Source organism: Equus przewalskii, chromosome X (assembly GCF_037783145.1).
Source record: "Equus przewalskii isolate Varuska chromosome X, EquPr2, whole genome shotgun sequence".
In the NCBI taxonomy this organism is placed as follows: domain Eukaryota; kingdom Metazoa; phylum Chordata; class Mammalia; order Perissodactyla; family Equidae; genus Equus; species Equus przewalskii.
In genome coordinates, this window is record NC_091863.1 from 24645789 (window position 1) to 24663319 (window position 17531).

Consider the following 17531-nt stretch of genomic DNA (forward strand, 5'->3'; position numbering starts at 1 on the left):
TTTCTCACAAAGCTAAATTAATTCAAAATAAAAGGTCTTTTATTCTCAGATTCTTTCCTACCTTTCTGGCATTAAAATGTCCTTCAGATCTTAGTTTTAAAAAATGTCTATACCTGGCAACCTTATGTTGGTTCTTGGGATTTTATGTTAAAAACCTGAAACTTATCTCACATGCCTCCTAGGTCCTCATTCTCTCTGGCCTTGTGCTCAAAAAGGCTCTTTGCTTCTAGGTTAATCAGTAAATCCTCTTATAGGAACAGTCCCTACTGAAGGTGAGGTCAGTGACTAAAAGGCTAAAGACCTCCAGATGGAATTCGCCCTGGAATCTGGAGCAAGGTCAGGAGGCCAGAAAACATACGTGTGAAAACACTGGAAACGCTCACTGTGAACTGTACACGAGATTACGATCTAAGGTAAGCAGCCCTCCTAAGCAGGGGACAAAAGGCACTGAGATCTGGGGACGCTTTCAGCAGTTACCATTGGGGCTTAAGCACATCTTCCACTGGAAACTAATAAGCTGACTTGTGGTTTATCAATTTGTCTTTCATGCCAAATGGCTGGCGTGAACATTCCCAGGAGGTAAAGAGAAGTGAGTTCTAGACCCTGAACCTTTACGGAGGCAGAAGGCGGCTCGGGCTCAACCAGGAAGGTGATCTGGGCCTTATAACAGAACCAAAAACTCCTGGGTTCTTCAGCCTATTCCTAGGACTAGAAAAAGGAGATGAACTTGTTTCTCCAGCCTCAACTGACGCTTTTAACTGCCCTTATCACCCACCTTGTATCTTTTGGCTCATAACTCCAAAAAGATGCAGATTTTTAAAACAGTTTTCTTTTTTGTCTCGTGGAAGAATAAAATGTATATTGTTAAAGCTTTCTGTTACAGAAAAAATGTTCTGTGTGCCATTTCCAGAAAAGATCCTTTCTCATATAGTAGTCTTTACCCTTTAAAAGAACAAAATGCTCCGAAAACCGAACACTTAAAAAAAACCTTATCTTACTGCTGTTGGTTTTTAATAGACAGGCTCTAAAAACTCACTTTAATACTTTTCTAGGACAGGCGACTTTTTATGTTATGAAGTATTTATCACAGGGTGGAAAACTTAAGATATTAAACTACTAAATGGTTACATTCTGTCCGTCTATGCTAACTCCAAACAGCCTTCAATTTTAGATTGTGGCAATGCAAATGTTTAATACGAAAAGGTTTTTCACACTCCTCTTTTTTCCAAACTACACACATAACTGATAAACCTCTTTGAACCTAACTAATCCAGGATACCTAGGGATTCTCTTGACTGTTTAATACTGTAGGGGAGGAAAAATTTTTCCCTCTACCTTTCTGAATTCTTGGCTGAGACCCTCCCTGTAGTAAAAAGACAGATTAATAACAGAAAAACAAAGTTTATTAACACGTCTACCTCACATATACGCGGGAGAGACCCAGGAAAACTGAGTAACTCCCCCAGATGGCCCAAGCTATCACCTTAAATACCATCTTCAGCTAAAGACAAAAGAAAGATGTTGGGGTGAAGGAGCCAGTTAAGGGAGGTTAACAGGCAAAGCACAGTAAATAAGGGTCAGGTTTGTTATGTAGATTTAAGCCAGTGCCTTTCTCCACTGATAAGATTCTCGTGATCCAGAGTCACAAGACTCTAAGTACAGAGAGACACTTAAAAATGGAGATTGTCTTTATAAATGTAAATATCCCTTACAAAAGGGTAACTTCATCCTGTTTTCAGAGCTGCTCTTGCAGTTTCTTAAAACAATCCCAAGGCCAAAGGCACATTCTAGGGTGGCATATTCTGCTACCCTTCAGCACCATAACGCTTTAATTTGGAATAAATCACTCTGAAGTAATTTAGCAAAAAATATATTTAAAAGGCATCTAATTTAGAGTTATCGTTGATCCTTACAAAAGACACTGTTCATTCCGTCATAGGGAAGTACTGTTTAAAGGGAAGCATCTAAAATCCGAAAGATGTTTTGGCTGTCTGCTTTCATCTGATTTACAGGTAAGAAATCTTTTCTGTTTCATGGAATACTTAAGAAATTAAGATATTTCAGGCCTCATGGAAAATAAAAACTGAAAAGGATACGCATAGTTATACACAAATAAGAACTGAAGTAAATAGGTTTTTCCTTTAAGACTTTTTTTTTTTTATTAATGTTATGATAGATTACAACCTTGTGAGATTTCAGTTGTACATTGTTAGTCATGTTGTGGGTACACCTCTTCCCCCTTTCTGCCCTCCCCCACCCCCCCTTTTCCCTGGTAACCACTGATCAGATCTCCTTGTCAATATATGAACTTCCACCTATGAGTGGAGTCATATAGAGTTCGTCTTTCTCTGACTGGCTTATTTCGCTTAACATAATACCCTTTAAGACTATTTTTAAGTGGATTAATTGCAATAGACTAAATTTCCATTAAAATGACCATCCTCAGAAACATCACAAATCAACAATTTATCAGTTTAATCAATACTGTTTATATTATATAGTAATTAGAATATAGAAAACAAACTACTCAAAAGGATGCAACTAAAATTTCAAAAATTCTAAATATTTTCTAGTTTCTAAGATAAATGAAAAACTCATAGAAAAGCTGTTAATTTTCCAATAATGGGAAATATGCCAACGGTAAAGGAGGAAGGATCTGTTTTTTAATTATATGAAGTATAATGTAGTTTCATTCTTGGCTTATTCTTAGGTTGGGATCTTTCCATCATTATTGTTTCTGTACTAAGGGGAATTTAAGAAATATCAAGTAGAATACTCGCACAAACTCAAACATATATAATATTTTTAGAAACCTTATTTCAACTGAATCCCAGGATAAAGTGCAAGAAGCATTAGAAAACTTCAGCGAGAAGTTATAAAGTCCAGAGCTTTCAAGTTTTTAAAATTATTTACTTGGCCTTGCTTTCTAGATACTAGTATCTTAGAGTGATCTGTCCAATATGGTGGCCACTTGAAATGTGGCCACTCTGAATTGAGATGTGCTGTAAGTGTAAAATATACATCAGATTTCAAAGATGTAGTATGAAATAAAGAATGTAAAATATCTCACTACTAATTTTATATTGACTTCTTATTGAAATTATAATACCTTGCATATATATATATACAGTCATGCACGGCATAATGACGTTTCGGTCAACGATGAACTGAATATATGATGGTGGTTCCATAAGGTTAGTACCATATAGCCTGGGTGTGTAACAGGCTATAGCATCTAAGAGGTTTGTGTGAATACATTCTACGATGTTCACACAATGACGAAGTCACCTAATGACACATTTCTCAGAATGCATCCCTGTTGTTAAATGGCACGACTGTACTAGATTAAAGATATTAAAATTAATTTCATTTGTTTTCTTTTTTACATTTTTAATTTGGCCACTAGAAAATTTTAAGTAATGTATGTGGCTTGTATTACACTTCTATGGGACAATGCAGCCGTAGAAACTCAATAGAGAGAGTAATTTTTTAAAGAAAAAGTCGGTCTTTACACGTCACTCTTTGTGGGTTAGAGCATGTCTTTGGACATTTTGCAAAAACTCTGGACACACAAGTACGAACCATCTGCAGCTACTGCCTGGGTGTCATGGACGTCCGCCTGTACTTTGGAGGTCACGCTAATTCTTCGGGCTTTCCTCTCAATTGTGCAGGGGTCTGACGAGTCTGCATAAGAAGTGAAGCCAGGAAGAAGGGATCAAGCCATTCATTAGAAGAGTGGACAAGCTCACAAGGATCGCTCACAGGACTCGCCCAGGTGAGTGCTACCCTTTCTGTTACTTCATGTTGCCTCATCTTCTCCTCTGAGGGCATATTTAATCCTGCTTTCACAACCTATACAGAGCAGTGGCTCGACAACTTTTTCCATCCTCTGCAATTACTTGGAATAAGTGCCTTATTTCATCAGTTTCCCACTTTCTAGTGGGTTAGGGGCACAAACTTAGTGATAGTAATTCAATGTCAACGTGTAAGCAAAATTTAGGAGATTATACTTTAGCAATTCCCTGATTAAGCAAGTTACTAGAAAGTATACTGTCCACCTAGGGCTAACTAAAGAAACCATTACAATATTAAACTACAACAGTTTATAATTAAAGAGGAAGAATAGCAGTACCTGAAAAATCAGAACTCAACACCATGTACTGATCCCACGTGCTCCCCAATCATTTTCACAAATTCCAATTACCGATGTGTATAAAAGCCCAGGAGACACTTTACAACATGTACTGCAGGTGTCCCCATTTCTTGCTAGGGTATTATTTCTATTAATTTATAAGTTATTAGTAAGTAGTCCTTTGTATTAAGTAAAAACAAAAAATGGCACACATTGTTTGCCCTTAAGAACCAAAAAAAGATCTTGCATTTTTAGTTAGTTCTGAGCCCTTATATATAAACAGTCCCCTAGCACAACCCAGGTTTGGAAATCACTGCTCCAGAATCCTAAACTGGTGCTCAGGCACTTAAACACTCCATTATCAGCGTAAACAAAAGCAGAATAAACATCTCCTTAGGCTCCAAAGAATAAGGTTAAAGTTCTATTATAGTGTCACACCTCCTTTCACTGACTCTTAGGAACAACCCTACAAAATACACAAGCTGAGCATTTGGACTGATCACCTCTCTGGTGCACAGACTGGATCTGCACAAGGTCAGGTGGCCAAGACAACCGGGACTGGCACGCAAGCCCGGGGACACCAAGGCCAGCGCCCTCTCCGCTATGAGTTACGAATGATAGGGTGAGGGGTACTTACTGAATCAGCTGAGGGAGGAGCTTACACGCATACTATATTGCTTAACTGAAAAGTCCAGTCCTAATAGGTTTCTCTGGTTCCCTGTCTTTCCTTCTGTTTCTTCCTAATTATCACACTTATTATTCAGATCAACGTGTAAATTCCTCTTGGATTTCTAGCATACATCTGTACATAAACTCCAAGACATTTATTCTAACCAATAAACCAATTCTACGAGTTATTTACATTTTAATTGCTTTTTAAACTTAAGTGGTACTGCAAGATAATCTGTATTAAACTAGATAAACTTGTAGAAAAGGCCGATTTAGTTTAAAAGAAAACAAATTTGACTTCAAAGAGAAAAACAAATAGCTTTTATGAATCTGTGATAAAAGGCTTCCTAAAGAATTATAGAATTTAATCAAGTTCTGTTGTTTTATAAGTTTTAACAGAAAAAGGTGAAAGGTTTAAAAACTACACGGTATATAACAGCACCATTTTATACTCACCAACAGCATGTATTACCTAGTAATTAAACCTCAATTCGATTTCTAAAGAAATTCACTTATAGTGAAGATGTTCCTTAGTTGGCTTTCTGGTCTACTTTTACTAAAGCTCTGCGTGCGGGGTGTAAGCTGCTCGGGGTAGGAGTCGTGTTTTGCCTCTGTGGCGCCCAGCATCTGTCTACATCATCCATCTACATATTGTGCATTGGAGACTTATTTAAGAAACTGAGAGAAATTGGAATCCCATTATGGCTGACTCTAAGGGACTATCCAAGATAGTTGGAGCTAATTTTGTTTGAATTCAAAGTGCCATAGAAAAGAGCCCTTTTAGTGTAGAGGCACCTGTAGAGGGGTAGATGCAGCTTGATATTAAGGGCACATTAAGGCAAGCCTTGCCAATTCCCAGCTGAGAAGTACCCAAATGGGAACCTCTCACCTCAAATACCTGGTGTTGGTCTCAACCACAGAAGGCAGAAGGACATCCCTGCAACACTAATATCACCACTGCTAGAAAACTGTGAGTGAATTCTCCTTTTCTTTGTGAGTTTTTCAGGTAAAATATATACAATGAAATAAATACACAAACCTGAAGTGTACCACTTGACGAGTTTTGACAAACGCGTACACACCTGGGTAGTCCAAAGCCCTATCGAGACTTAGAATATCACCATCCTCCCGTGAAAATCCTCCCATGCCCTTTCCCAGTTCATCCCCAACCTCAACTCCCACAGACAACCACTGTTCTGACGATTTTTTTAAAACCATAATTTAGCTTGTTCTAGAATTTCATATAATGGTCACACCATTTTATACTTCCGCCAACAATGTGTAAGATTTCTGATTGCTCTATATCCTCACTAATGTCTCATATACCTTTGGAATTTTAGCCATTCTTGTGGGTGTGAGGTGGTATCTCAGGATATTAATTTGCCTTTCCCTAATATCTACTCAAGTTGAGCATTTTTCATGTGCTTATTGGCCATTTATGTATATTCTTTTGTGAAGTGTCTGCTCAAATGTTTTGCCCTTTTGGGGGGGGGGGAGGCGGGGTCTTGTTATTATTGTGTTATAGAAGTTTCTTATATTCTGGATACCAGTTCTTTACCAGATATGTTTTGCAAATATTTTCTCCCGCTCTATGGCTTGCCTTTCCACTTTCTTCTTAATTGTGTCTCTTGATGAGCAGAAGTGTTGAATGTTAATGAAGGGTAATCTACCAATTGTTTTTCTTTTCATTGCTTCCTCTGTCCTGTCTAAAAATTTTTATCTACACCTAAGTTGCAAAGATATTCTATGTTTTATTCTGGAAGCTTTATAGTTTAGCTCTATGTTTTATTCTGGAAGCTTTATAGTTTAGCTCTTACACTTAGGTGTGTACGACCTCTCTCAAATTCTTGTGTATAGAATCAGGTAAGAATCCAAATTTGGCTTTTTTCCATATGGATATCCAGTTCTTCTAGCACTGGTTGTTGAAAAGACTTTCCTTTCTTCACTGGTTGCTTTGGTGCTTTTTGTCGAAAGTTAATTGGCAGTATAAGTGAAGTTCTAGTCTGCGCTCTCTATTCTGTTCCAATTATCTTTTTTTTTAATCTCTGTGCCATTACCATACTGTGATTACTGTGGCTTTATAGTAAGGCCTAAAGCTGGTTAGCATAAGAATTTAAACTTTGCTCTTCTTTTCTGAGACTGTTCTGGATATTCTAAGTCTTCTCCATTTCCATGTGAACTTCAGAATCAGCTTATTCATTTCTAACAAAAAAGAAAAGCCTAGGGCTGGCCCTGTGGCCGAGTGGTTAAGTTCACGTGCTCTGCTGCAGGCGGCCCAGTGTTTCATTGGTTTGAATCCTGGGCGCGGACATGACACTGCTCATCAAACCACACTGAGGCGGCGTCCCACATGCCACAACTAGAAGGACCCACAATGAAGAATATACAACTATGTACCGGGGGGCTTTGGGGAGAAAAAGGAAAAAAATAAAATCTTAAAAAAAAAAAGAGAAAAGCCTAGTGGATTTACAATTGGTGGTGCATTGTATCCACAAATCAGTATGAAAAGAACAGGTATCTTAACAATATTGATTTAATCACAAACATGGTATATTACTTAATGTACACAACTCTGGTTAAATTTATTTGTGCCATGTTTTTTGATGGTGTGATTTTCTTTCTAATTTCATTTCCCAATTGTTTGCTAATATATAAAAATAGAGTTTTTTGTATACTGACCTTGCATCCCAAGACCTTGTTAAATTGACTTATTATTTCTAATAGCTATTTTTCAGTATTCTTAGGTTTTCTTTGTAAATGAATTTTGTCAGATGCTTTTCCCTCTATCTAATGAAATGATCATATGCCTTTTCTCCTTTATGTTGTTGATAGTCCATTCCTGAGCTAAACCCAACTTGGTCATGATGTTTCATCTTTTTTAGATATTGTGAATATTTCATTAAGGATATTTTTACTTTTATGTTCATGAGGGATATCGATCTGTAATTTTGTTTTCTTTTCGGGGGATGAGTAGGTAATGTCGCCTCAGGTTTTGGAATCAGTTCTGCTGGCTACATTTAAAAAAAAAAATGAGAAGTTTTCCTTCCTCTTCTATTTTCTCCAAGAGTTTGTTTAAGATTGGCATTATCTCTTTAAATGTTTGAGAGGGGACTGGCCTTGTGGCCAAGTGGTTAAGTTCGTGCGCTCTGCTGCGGCGGCCCAGGGTTTTGCTGGTTCAAATCCTGGGCGCAGACATGGCACTGCTCATCAAGCCATGCTGAGGTGGTGTCCCACATGCCACAACTAGAAGGACCCCCAACTATGTACTAGGGGGCTTTTGGGAGAAAAAGGAAAAATAAAATCTTTAAAAAAAAAAAATGTTTGAGAGAAGTCAACCACTAGTGAAACTATCTGGGTCTGGAGTTTTCTTTGTGGAAAAATTTTTGATAATGGATTCAATTTCTTTAACAGATATATAGCTATTAATATTTCCTATTTAATCTTTCAGTAGGTTATATTTTTGAAGGAACATGTCTATTTCATCTAAGGTGTCGAGTTGATTGGCATAAAGATCACATTCCCTTTTTTTTTTTTTTTTAAAAAGACTGGCACCTGAGCTAACATCTTTTGCCAATTTTCCTTTTTGTCTTTCCTTCTTCTCCCCAAAGCCCCGAGGTACATAGTTATATATATTAGTTGTAGGTCCTTGTGGTTCTGCTATGTGGGACGCTGCCTGAGCATGGCCTGATGAGAGGTGCTAGGTCCGTCACTAGGATCCCAACCAGAGAAACCCTGGGCCGCTGAAGTGGAGCGCGAACTTAACTACTCGGCCACGGGGCCAGCCCCAACATTCCCTTATTTTAATGGATAACCCATTTTTCATTTCTGATTTTGGTAATTTGTGTTCTTTCTCTTTTTTTCTAGATCAGTCAACTTTAGGGTTTATAGACTTTGTTAACTCTGTTATTTCTATTTTCTATCTTCTATTTACTTTGTTCTTTTCTAGTTTCTTAAGGTCGAATTTTAGGTCATTGATTTTAGATCTTGTCTTATATAAGTTTTTAAAGCTATAAAAATTTCTTTCTAAACACAAGTTTTAACTATTGTGTAGTAAAGAATTTGCCCTTACCCAAAGAAAGGTGTCCCTTGCTCCTGGGAGACAACCTCTAAAATCTTGAAATTTCTCCAAGTGATAGGAGTGTCTTTATTATTTATGGTGGGCCCTTCAGACCATACCTGAGAATTTATGCTAATGAGGTAGCTCATGTCAGACATACTGTCCACCATTTCTCATCAACTTAGTCCTCTGTTCCGTTAACAACTTTTCAGTGCACTCCTTTAAATCAAGTAAGTAATGCTTCTTTAAAAGACACTCAGGCAAAATCAAGTTTAAAGACTCTCATATTATTAATCCAAATGGTTAAAGTGATTTTAAATGCAGATCAGATGAAACATCTATGGTAGTATTAAACAATAAAAAGAAGAACAAATACTTCACTGCAACCTATAAAGGAAATACTTAAAAACACTCCGTACTGAGCTTAAAATATATTGAAAGCTATTCAACCAAAATATAAGTAATTTAGGTCAGATAACATTATTTAGATAGAGTTTATACATTCTCTGATTAAAAATGTCTGATGAGATTTTAAAATGTTACATCCTTAGGTAATTTTTTTTTTAAGTAAGGCATTCTCCACTATTCTATCTTCATGATCAATCTATCTTGCTTAAAGCAAAAAGGATTAAGATATGAAATGCATATACTTTAGCTCAGTCTTTTTTTTTTTTTTAAAGATTTTATTTTTTCCTTTTTCTCCCCAAAGCCCCTCCAGTACATAGTTGTATATTCTTCGTTGTGGGTCCTTCTAGTTGTGGCATGTGGGACGCTGCCTCAGCGTGGTTTGATGAGCAGGGCCATGTCTGCGCCCAGGATTTGAACCAATGAAACACTGGGCCGCCTGCAGCGGAGCGTGTGAACTTAACCACTCGGTCACGGGGCCAGCCCCTAGCTCAGTCTTGAGAATTTATAAAAACATGGGCCATTATTATAATAAGGGGGCAGAAGTTTATCTAAATTCAATGACAACATTTAAATTTAATTCAAATTAATTTTTTAACACACTGAAATGCCAATTGAACATCTGGTACATAAAAATGAGAACAGGTTTGATGCCTTTAATATTACATAGAAATGTGATTCTTCCAAATCTTGGTTATGTAGGATTTATTTTTATTTTTATTTTTTATTTTTTTTTTGAGGAAGATTAGCCCTGAGCTAACATCTGCCGCCAATCCTCCTCTTTTTGCTGAGGAAGCCTGGCCCTGAGCTAACATCTGTGCCCATCTTCCTCTACTTTATATGTGGGACGCCTACTGCACAGCATGGCATGCCAAGCAATGCCATGCCCGCACCTGGGATCCGAACCGCTGCACCACCGGGCTAGCCCCAGGATGTATTTTGTTTTTGGTGAAAAAACACCTAGTCCCTATCTAATTGTTATGCTCCCTGTTGAGAACACAAGGATTCTTTCGTGGCCTGTCAATTAAATAATCTTAGATTTACTGCAGATCAAACTTTCCATTCTAACGTAAGACTTTTAAATTTTAATATTTACTTCTATGATGTTTGTGACATTTCCCTACTCACCTTTTTTAGATGGCTTGGGTGGTACAACTGGGCCAGGTTCTATGTTGTCATAAAAATTATTCATGGCTTTTGGATCAAAGTTTCCTGTAAAGAAAATAAAATCACCAGGCATTTAGGACTCTTTCTCCTGCTATTGAATTTTTTGTTATTTATCTAAGAGGGGAAACTGTTTTCCAGGGTTTTAAAACTCATTATATCATCTTACCCTCCTCCCACTGAAATTTGTGAGAAAAGATCCAAGCAAACTACCACACCAGTGTCCTGTCTAAAATCTGTCACCCAAAGGAATATTTTTCTGACTGTAAAGCTAAGTGTCCTTAGGCAGGATTAAGCATGTGGCGCATTTAGGGAGGGAAATGAAGAAGAGAAATGAAAGGATGGCTGAACTGTTTTCGCCTTTTTTAAAAAATTTTAATGAACAATGAAAAAATTTAAATATTGAAAGTTCACTTTCATGTCTTTCATAATTTACCTTAAAATTTTATCCATTATAAATTCAACTGGGGAAGAAGCCAAATATATAAATTTACAAAGATTAATCAAGTTGCACGATAGCAGTAGCTCATGGATTCCTATCCAAGAAAAACTTAAATGTTGCTTACAGATTTCTCAATGATAAAAGATGACATGGCGCCAATTTCAGAATAAGAGAACAATCCCTGAGAATTTTGTCTTGCCACAAAATTTTCACCTCTCTCAAAATGTTCACTCTCTGATCTCTATGTCTATTTTCAGCCGCATCTCCTGCCATGAGTCCTCCAAGGTCACTTCGGATCCAGTGGCAGCTTTGCTGTGAACCTAACACTGCAATCTGCTTGTTCTGCACAATTCTAATTAAGCTTTATAACTGTACTTTTGCTTACTTACAGAAGATGCTATATGGTACTGGTAGTTCAAATATATTGGATCTCTTTATTTCTAGACCTAATTTTTTTCCCAACAAAAGTTTTCCTCACCAAAACCAACAATAAAGATGCTCTTCATCAAATCATTCACTGATTTGCATCTAGTCTAAATTTCCCAAAAAAATGTCCAGGTTCCTTCTCTCACTTAAAAGTTTAGATTGGAAACTCAGAATAAAATTTTTCCAGAACACGAAAGAGTAGAGTTTAGTGTAAAATGGATATATTTGGACCCTTTATGAAAGGAGATTTAGAAATGCTTAAGCACCAAAAAGAGCTCTTCGCTGCCCAATGGAGACCAAAAACACAGCTCTTCGCTTATAAAACCTTAGTAGTGGTTTCCCCGGCAGGAACTATTTATTACAAATGCTTTTATCCATTTGGATACGCTATTTTAAGATAGTTCTGAAAATAATTCCTATGATGGCTCATGAAAGCCACAATGCTATATTAATTGGGTCTTTTTATACTTTAAGATGCTGCATATATATTTCTTCAATTACTTAAGTTACAGCTGATGTTCTAATTTCTAGATCCCATAAGGCTTACTATAATTAGCCTAACCAAATGTTTGAGTGTTTCTTTCTTTGCTTCAAAGAACACACAGCAAAAAAAAAAAAAAAAAAAATTGATGAAATCTTCTAATATAGTAGCCATAGTTTGTATAACCCCCACATTATGCATACTAATTCTTTCATTGCTTAAAACTAGTAGGCAGTAGAGTGACTAGGCTTCTGAAAATAACTTTAAGGGTACCTGACTAGATTGCTCAACTTTCACATTCAAATTTGCTTCTGCCTATTGTTCACACAGTTCCTTATTTTTCGGGTTGTCTTGCTTCTACTGTTTAGTCTTGCCTAAAAATGGCAATGGGGTACTTTATTGTATACTCTTAACGTACAGTAGAAGCTCTCTTAGCTGCCATGGTGGGGGGGGGGCTAATTAAAACACAAAATTGTTAAGAAAAATCACATGTCAACTTTAATATAACAAAATATATAAACATAGCAATATTTTAATGTTGGACCAAGATCTTTCCTTTACGTCTATTGACTCAAGTTCTTTATCGTCTTTCTTACCTAAACTATACCTATGATGACCTAAAGTGGGGGTGGGCAAACTTTTTCTGTAAAGGGCCAGATAGCAAACATTTTCGGCTTTGTGGACCTGTAATGCAGCCTCTGTTGCAAGCCCTCAACTGTGCTGCTGAAGCATAAAAGTGGCCCAGACAATAGGCGAACAAACTGGCATGGCTAGGCTCCACTATAGCTTTATTTACAAAAACAGGCAGCAGGCTAACTTGCTTAACCCTGATCTGTACTTTCCTGTTTTGATTTCTTTAGAATGGAATAAGAAAGATACTTTAATTTGAGGATAGAATCCTCTGAGAGAGATTTTTATGATTTTCCTCCTTAACCCTTTTCAGTTGTTTTCACCCATATCTAATGCACAGTCCCTATTTTTCTTAGTGAGTTGCCTTTGAGTCTTTAAAAAGCATTTGGTTTTTATAGAAAAAGCTTCTCCTGCATTCATGTCAGTTTAAGAGACATTAAATTAAATTACAGAAGTACAGTAATTGGCATAGACACGTTTGGGGAAGAGGCACAACTGACTATTGCTAAGTAGACAATCCAACTGATGGGCAAAAGCACATGGCCATGCCAGAACACAGCCTCCTAGTCAGGAGGATGCAGTGGCTGTGGACTCGGTCAGTTTCTATTTTACAAAGGAAATGAAGAACATCTCTAACCTAGTAAGCTGGGTAAATGAAAGTCAGTTAAGAGAGCTTCTACTTACTGCAGTACACTTCTGTAAGAAATCCAATAAAACAAAACCTCTAAGATAGAGTTGGATGTTTTCATGCAATAGATAAAATATAAAAAAGTGGCATATGGAATTTATTTTAAAACTGAGAAATCTGATATTCTGATTTGGGATCCCTATTTTTACAGATACTTTAGATGAATATCACACAGTATGAATCGAATAAGTTTTAGACTTAAAACCCGTCAATTTATAAAATATTCACAGTAAATGACTAAAAGAGGATAAACGCAGAGTAACAACACAGAACAATCTTAATGATAAGAACTTAATGATGAAATTGCCGAAGTAAAACTATTTTTTGATCCTTCAAATCTGATCTCTTGACCATGGGGTTGGAGGGATCTCTTTACCAGGACTGGAATCTTATAATGGATAAAAACTCTCTCTTAAACTTGTAAAACCAAATGATTGCTATTTAAGCAGCTTAAAACACCACACTATTACTTATGGTTTACCAAATAATCAAGTCTATACCTCTAGATTGAAGGAGGTCAACTTCTTTCAGTGTACAGTCAACATTTATCTGGAGTTGTCTGTTCATGCTTCTCAATCTTGTCATTTCCTCAGGCTAGTAAGAAAGGACCCAAAATAGCAATTGTGGGAAAGTCATTATCAAGCCCAACATTTAAGAACTGCTATTCATGTTAATCGTTCTGATTGGTTATTATCAAGAATATGGCCTTAGTCCACAAGAGGGCATGTTTAAGAAGTCCTATATGTTATGTTTTTCAAGGAATAGTCAGGTATAATGGGGACGTCAGTGTGGCCACATATAAACAAAATCTGCATAAAATGTGGCAGACTAATACTAGACTGTGTTCTATCACACAAAATACTCCCATTTTAATCACAGAGCACTGAGAATACTTTACGTCTATGTTTTCATGATAAGGGAAAACTGTAAGGATAAATCTTTTAAACAAGCAATGTCCATGATTTTAGTCTTGTCCAGGCTGGTAAAAATTACAACAGTACTAATTTTAACTAGAGCTTACTAAGTGCCAGGCACCGTGTTCACCAGAATTCTCTCACTCTTAAAACAATCTTTCAAGGTAAATACTAATATAACTCCCAATTTATAGATGAGGAAACTAAGGCACAATGAGGTTATATGATTTTCCCAAAGTTATAAAAGCTAGTAATTGGTAAAGCTAGAACTTACACAGAAGTCTTCTATATAAATTTATATAAGAAATCTTTTTGTCTTTTTTCCTAGATCGAAGGAAGCAATTAACGTAGCACATGAAAATTTCAGGAAGAAATGGATTCCATTCTTTCTCCAACAGTGTTTCCTTCTGCCTTGACCTTTCCAGTCCAGCCTGCTCCCTAGGCCTTTGAAGGGCATACATGAGACACAAATGTGAAGAGAGCCCTACTCTTCAGTTAAATACAGCTTTTTGGAAGCCTTTATTTCCCCTGACATTCTGACTTTCTTTACTATTTACATATACATATATATATAGTAAAAAGTAAAGTTAGGGTTTAGACTCCAGAAGCATGGGTAATGAAGCCTTCAGCACAGCCAGGTGGTAACTCAGTTACTGAAGTGATTTCAACTATATAAAGTAAAAGATAAATATCTGCTATGATAGGAAGACAGAATAAAATCCTCTTCTGTTAAAAAGATGTATTCTGCTAAAAACCAAATATATTAAGAGTGAAGAAAAATGAGCAAAAGGGGCTATCTTAATTCACAGTAACGCAAGATCTTATGCTGTTAGGAGGTGTCATCGGAATAGGTGGGAATGCCCAGTAAATTAAAAGCTATCAAAAGTTTACAATAAGTGATAAAACGGGCAGCATATAATAAGGGCCATAATCCCTTAAAATGCTAGAGGAACACAGAAGGCATTTAGAAATATTAGGGATTGCTTTTCTTTTCTCCTTCCTATGGGCAAACCTTATGTGACATTAACATGTAAAATGTTTACATGTTTACAGCTTGTCTATCAGGCAATATTAAATGAGTTTAAAACATACCTGAGCATTTATAGTAAAGATTAAACACTTGTTCAGGGGTTTCAAAGAGTGATGCTGTCTTCCTAGGAATTTGTGAAAGAAGCTATTTTCTTTGTAGAATCATACTGGGAAGTCAACTACTTGAAGGAGCTGATCCTTCCTATTTTATTTTGGGGATGGGGGGATGTTGCAGCCATGGTGGTCCCAAATAGTAAAGCTCTGTAACTAAGTATGGAAATACTATAATACACTTTATAGTCAAGAGGCTACTGCACATTTGCTTATAACAACAACAAAAACAGCTCTGGTCAACAGGCTCACTTCCAAAGACAGTAGAAGCACTGGAACTCACCAAACTGACAGTTTGATGATTCCTATGTCCCTTTTCATAGCTTCTGATTAAATTTGGGGGGAAAAAGCTGTTTCATTTGTCAAAAAATATGCTGTATTTTCATGGAGGAGGGGTTTCAAGATTCACTGTGTGTAATTTAGAGTTGTTTGTAAAATACCAGGATGTTTATATCTAACATCTCAAAGTAAAAAATTCTAAGCTTTTTTCAAAAGGCGACCAGAAATACCTTATTAAGTCAACTGTTTCAGCACTTTAAGAAGTTGTCTCACAGAGACCAAGGTAAGACCAGTGATATTCTTTGGTGGCTTGGCCCCAATCGTGCAGCTGGGGACTCAAAGCTGTGGGTTAGTCCGAAAATCAAATCAGAACAGGATTGGGGGGGAGGGGCGGGGAGACGGACTTGGGGGAGGGGTAGTCGGCAGCTCTCTACTTATTAAAATCTTATTTACCCTGCAAGGTATAACTTAAATTCCCCTCCTCCAGGAAACTGTCTCATCTTTGACCCCTACTAGCAAAAAGCTAACATTTCTACCTCAGAACTCTGAAACTACTTCATATCACTGCCACTGAGCTGGCCAGCACTTCTGATTTACTGTCTTATGTTATCTTCTCTCTCTCTCTCACACACACAAATGCATATCGTGTCACATACAGATCTCTTTAAGAGATGACATCTTCCACAGCATCTAATACAATGCTTTGCAAATAGCAGATTGAGAAAATGATGGCCCTCATGCATCTCGCACTTCTGCCCTTCTTAGAAAGATTATTTTAAATCCCTCTAAGTTTCTGCAACTGCATATGTAACTGGTCTCAAATGTGCTTTCCAGTCTCACCAGGCACACACATTTCTAACCAATTTTTTTATACACTGCTTGATAAGAAATTAGTTTGAAAACTTGAAAGTAAAAAAAGTCAATTCTCTATTGCGTAATCCTACATGAGTGGGACAATGATAAGGATAGCCATTTACTGAGCACCTACTCCACTTAAGGTACTTTACATACAATGTCTCTTTATTTGACAAGATTAAAATGTACTTGTTATAATGCCCTCTTACAGATAAGGGAAATCAAATGCAGAGAAGTTAGATATAGCCAGCAAGTACCAGAGCTGTTCTGGCTCCACAGCCTATATGGAAGCTTGCAACTATGTCATTGTGCCTCAAATGAGCCCATGAAGAAAAAAAAAATTCTAACAAAGTATTTATTTCTTGATTAATTTCCTACATAATATACTCTCATGCTTATACATGGTCCTAAAGTTAAAAGGAAATCAAAGTTTTGCAAAATGCTTCCGATTTGTGTACATATAGATATCTCAAGTAGATTTTTCAACATTTATTTTACAAGAAGACTTACTATTTGTTGGGCATTGTATAAACTGTTTAATGTATATTATCTTATTTAATCCTAACAAAAATCCATGAGATGGGTACTCACACATATTGTAGATAAGAAAACAAGCACAGAGAAAGTTACTTATCCAAAGATATGAGTGACACATAAGTAGCAGAAGTAGGTTTCAAATTCACACCTGAATTGGAAGCTCACTGTCTTAACCACCACATATAATTGTCCCTCAGCCATGCACTCCTAATAGTCTTGCATTTTACTTTAGGCCTGGCAGCAGAAACACATGGGAATCACACACTCAAATTTCTCATCTCTCAAATATTATCACCCAAATGAGCTACCAATTTCTGAAGCTGGGTGATGGCTATGGTGGGGGGAGGGGGGGTTCACTATACTTTTCTGCCTATTTTATATATCTTTGAAATGCTCTACAATAAAAAGTTAAAAATAAAGTTACAGCCCAGGGCAGCAGTTTCACCAACTTCCCTCTTTTTCTAAGGAAGTCTTATCAATATAAGCTCTCATCTAAAATCTGTTGTTTTGAAGTAGCACTAACCTATACTACATTAGACAGCTCTCCACTTCCAACAACAAAAAGTCAACAGGGCTTTATTGAGCAGGGATTATCACACAGCAAGAGCTTCCTAGACAAAGCTTATAGGACTATTTTAGAGACAATGACTTCCATGCTACAAAGAATTTGTTTATGCTCTACAAGTACCTAAAGGGCTCCAAAGTGCCCAAC

The 17531-nt window shown here is 36.8% G+C and overlaps 1 protein-coding gene and 1 long non-coding RNA gene across 16 annotated transcripts in view; one reads left to right on the top strand and one right to left on the bottom strand.

Annotated features, from left to right (window-relative positions):
• The window catches only part of TAB3 (TGF-beta activated kinase 1 (MAP3K7) binding protein 3), a 60283-nt gene that overhangs the window by 4699 nt on the left and 38053 nt on the right, over window positions 1-17531 (bottom strand). For 7 of the 15 annotated variants that reach the window (XM_070606128.1, XM_008541820.2, XM_070606131.1 and 4 more), the window contains 3 exons: window positions 13595-13688; window positions 10392-10475; window positions 3583-3684 (listed from right to left, as the gene is read on the bottom strand). In XM_070606128.1, coding sequence (XP_070462229.1) covers window positions 3583-3684; window positions 10392-10475; window positions 13595-13688 — 280 coding nt within the window. The remainder of the gene's footprint in view (window positions 1-3582; window positions 3685-10391; window positions 10476-13594; window positions 13689-17531) is intronic. The other 8 variants (XM_070606134.1, XM_070606137.1, XM_070606133.1 and 5 more) reach the window with 3 other exon arrangements.
• Window positions 3669-14530, top strand: LOC139081162 (uncharacterized). Its single transcript, XR_011536239.1, has 2 exons — window positions 3669-3775; window positions 14337-14530. It is a non-coding gene; the product is annotated as an uncharacterized lncRNA (long non-coding RNA).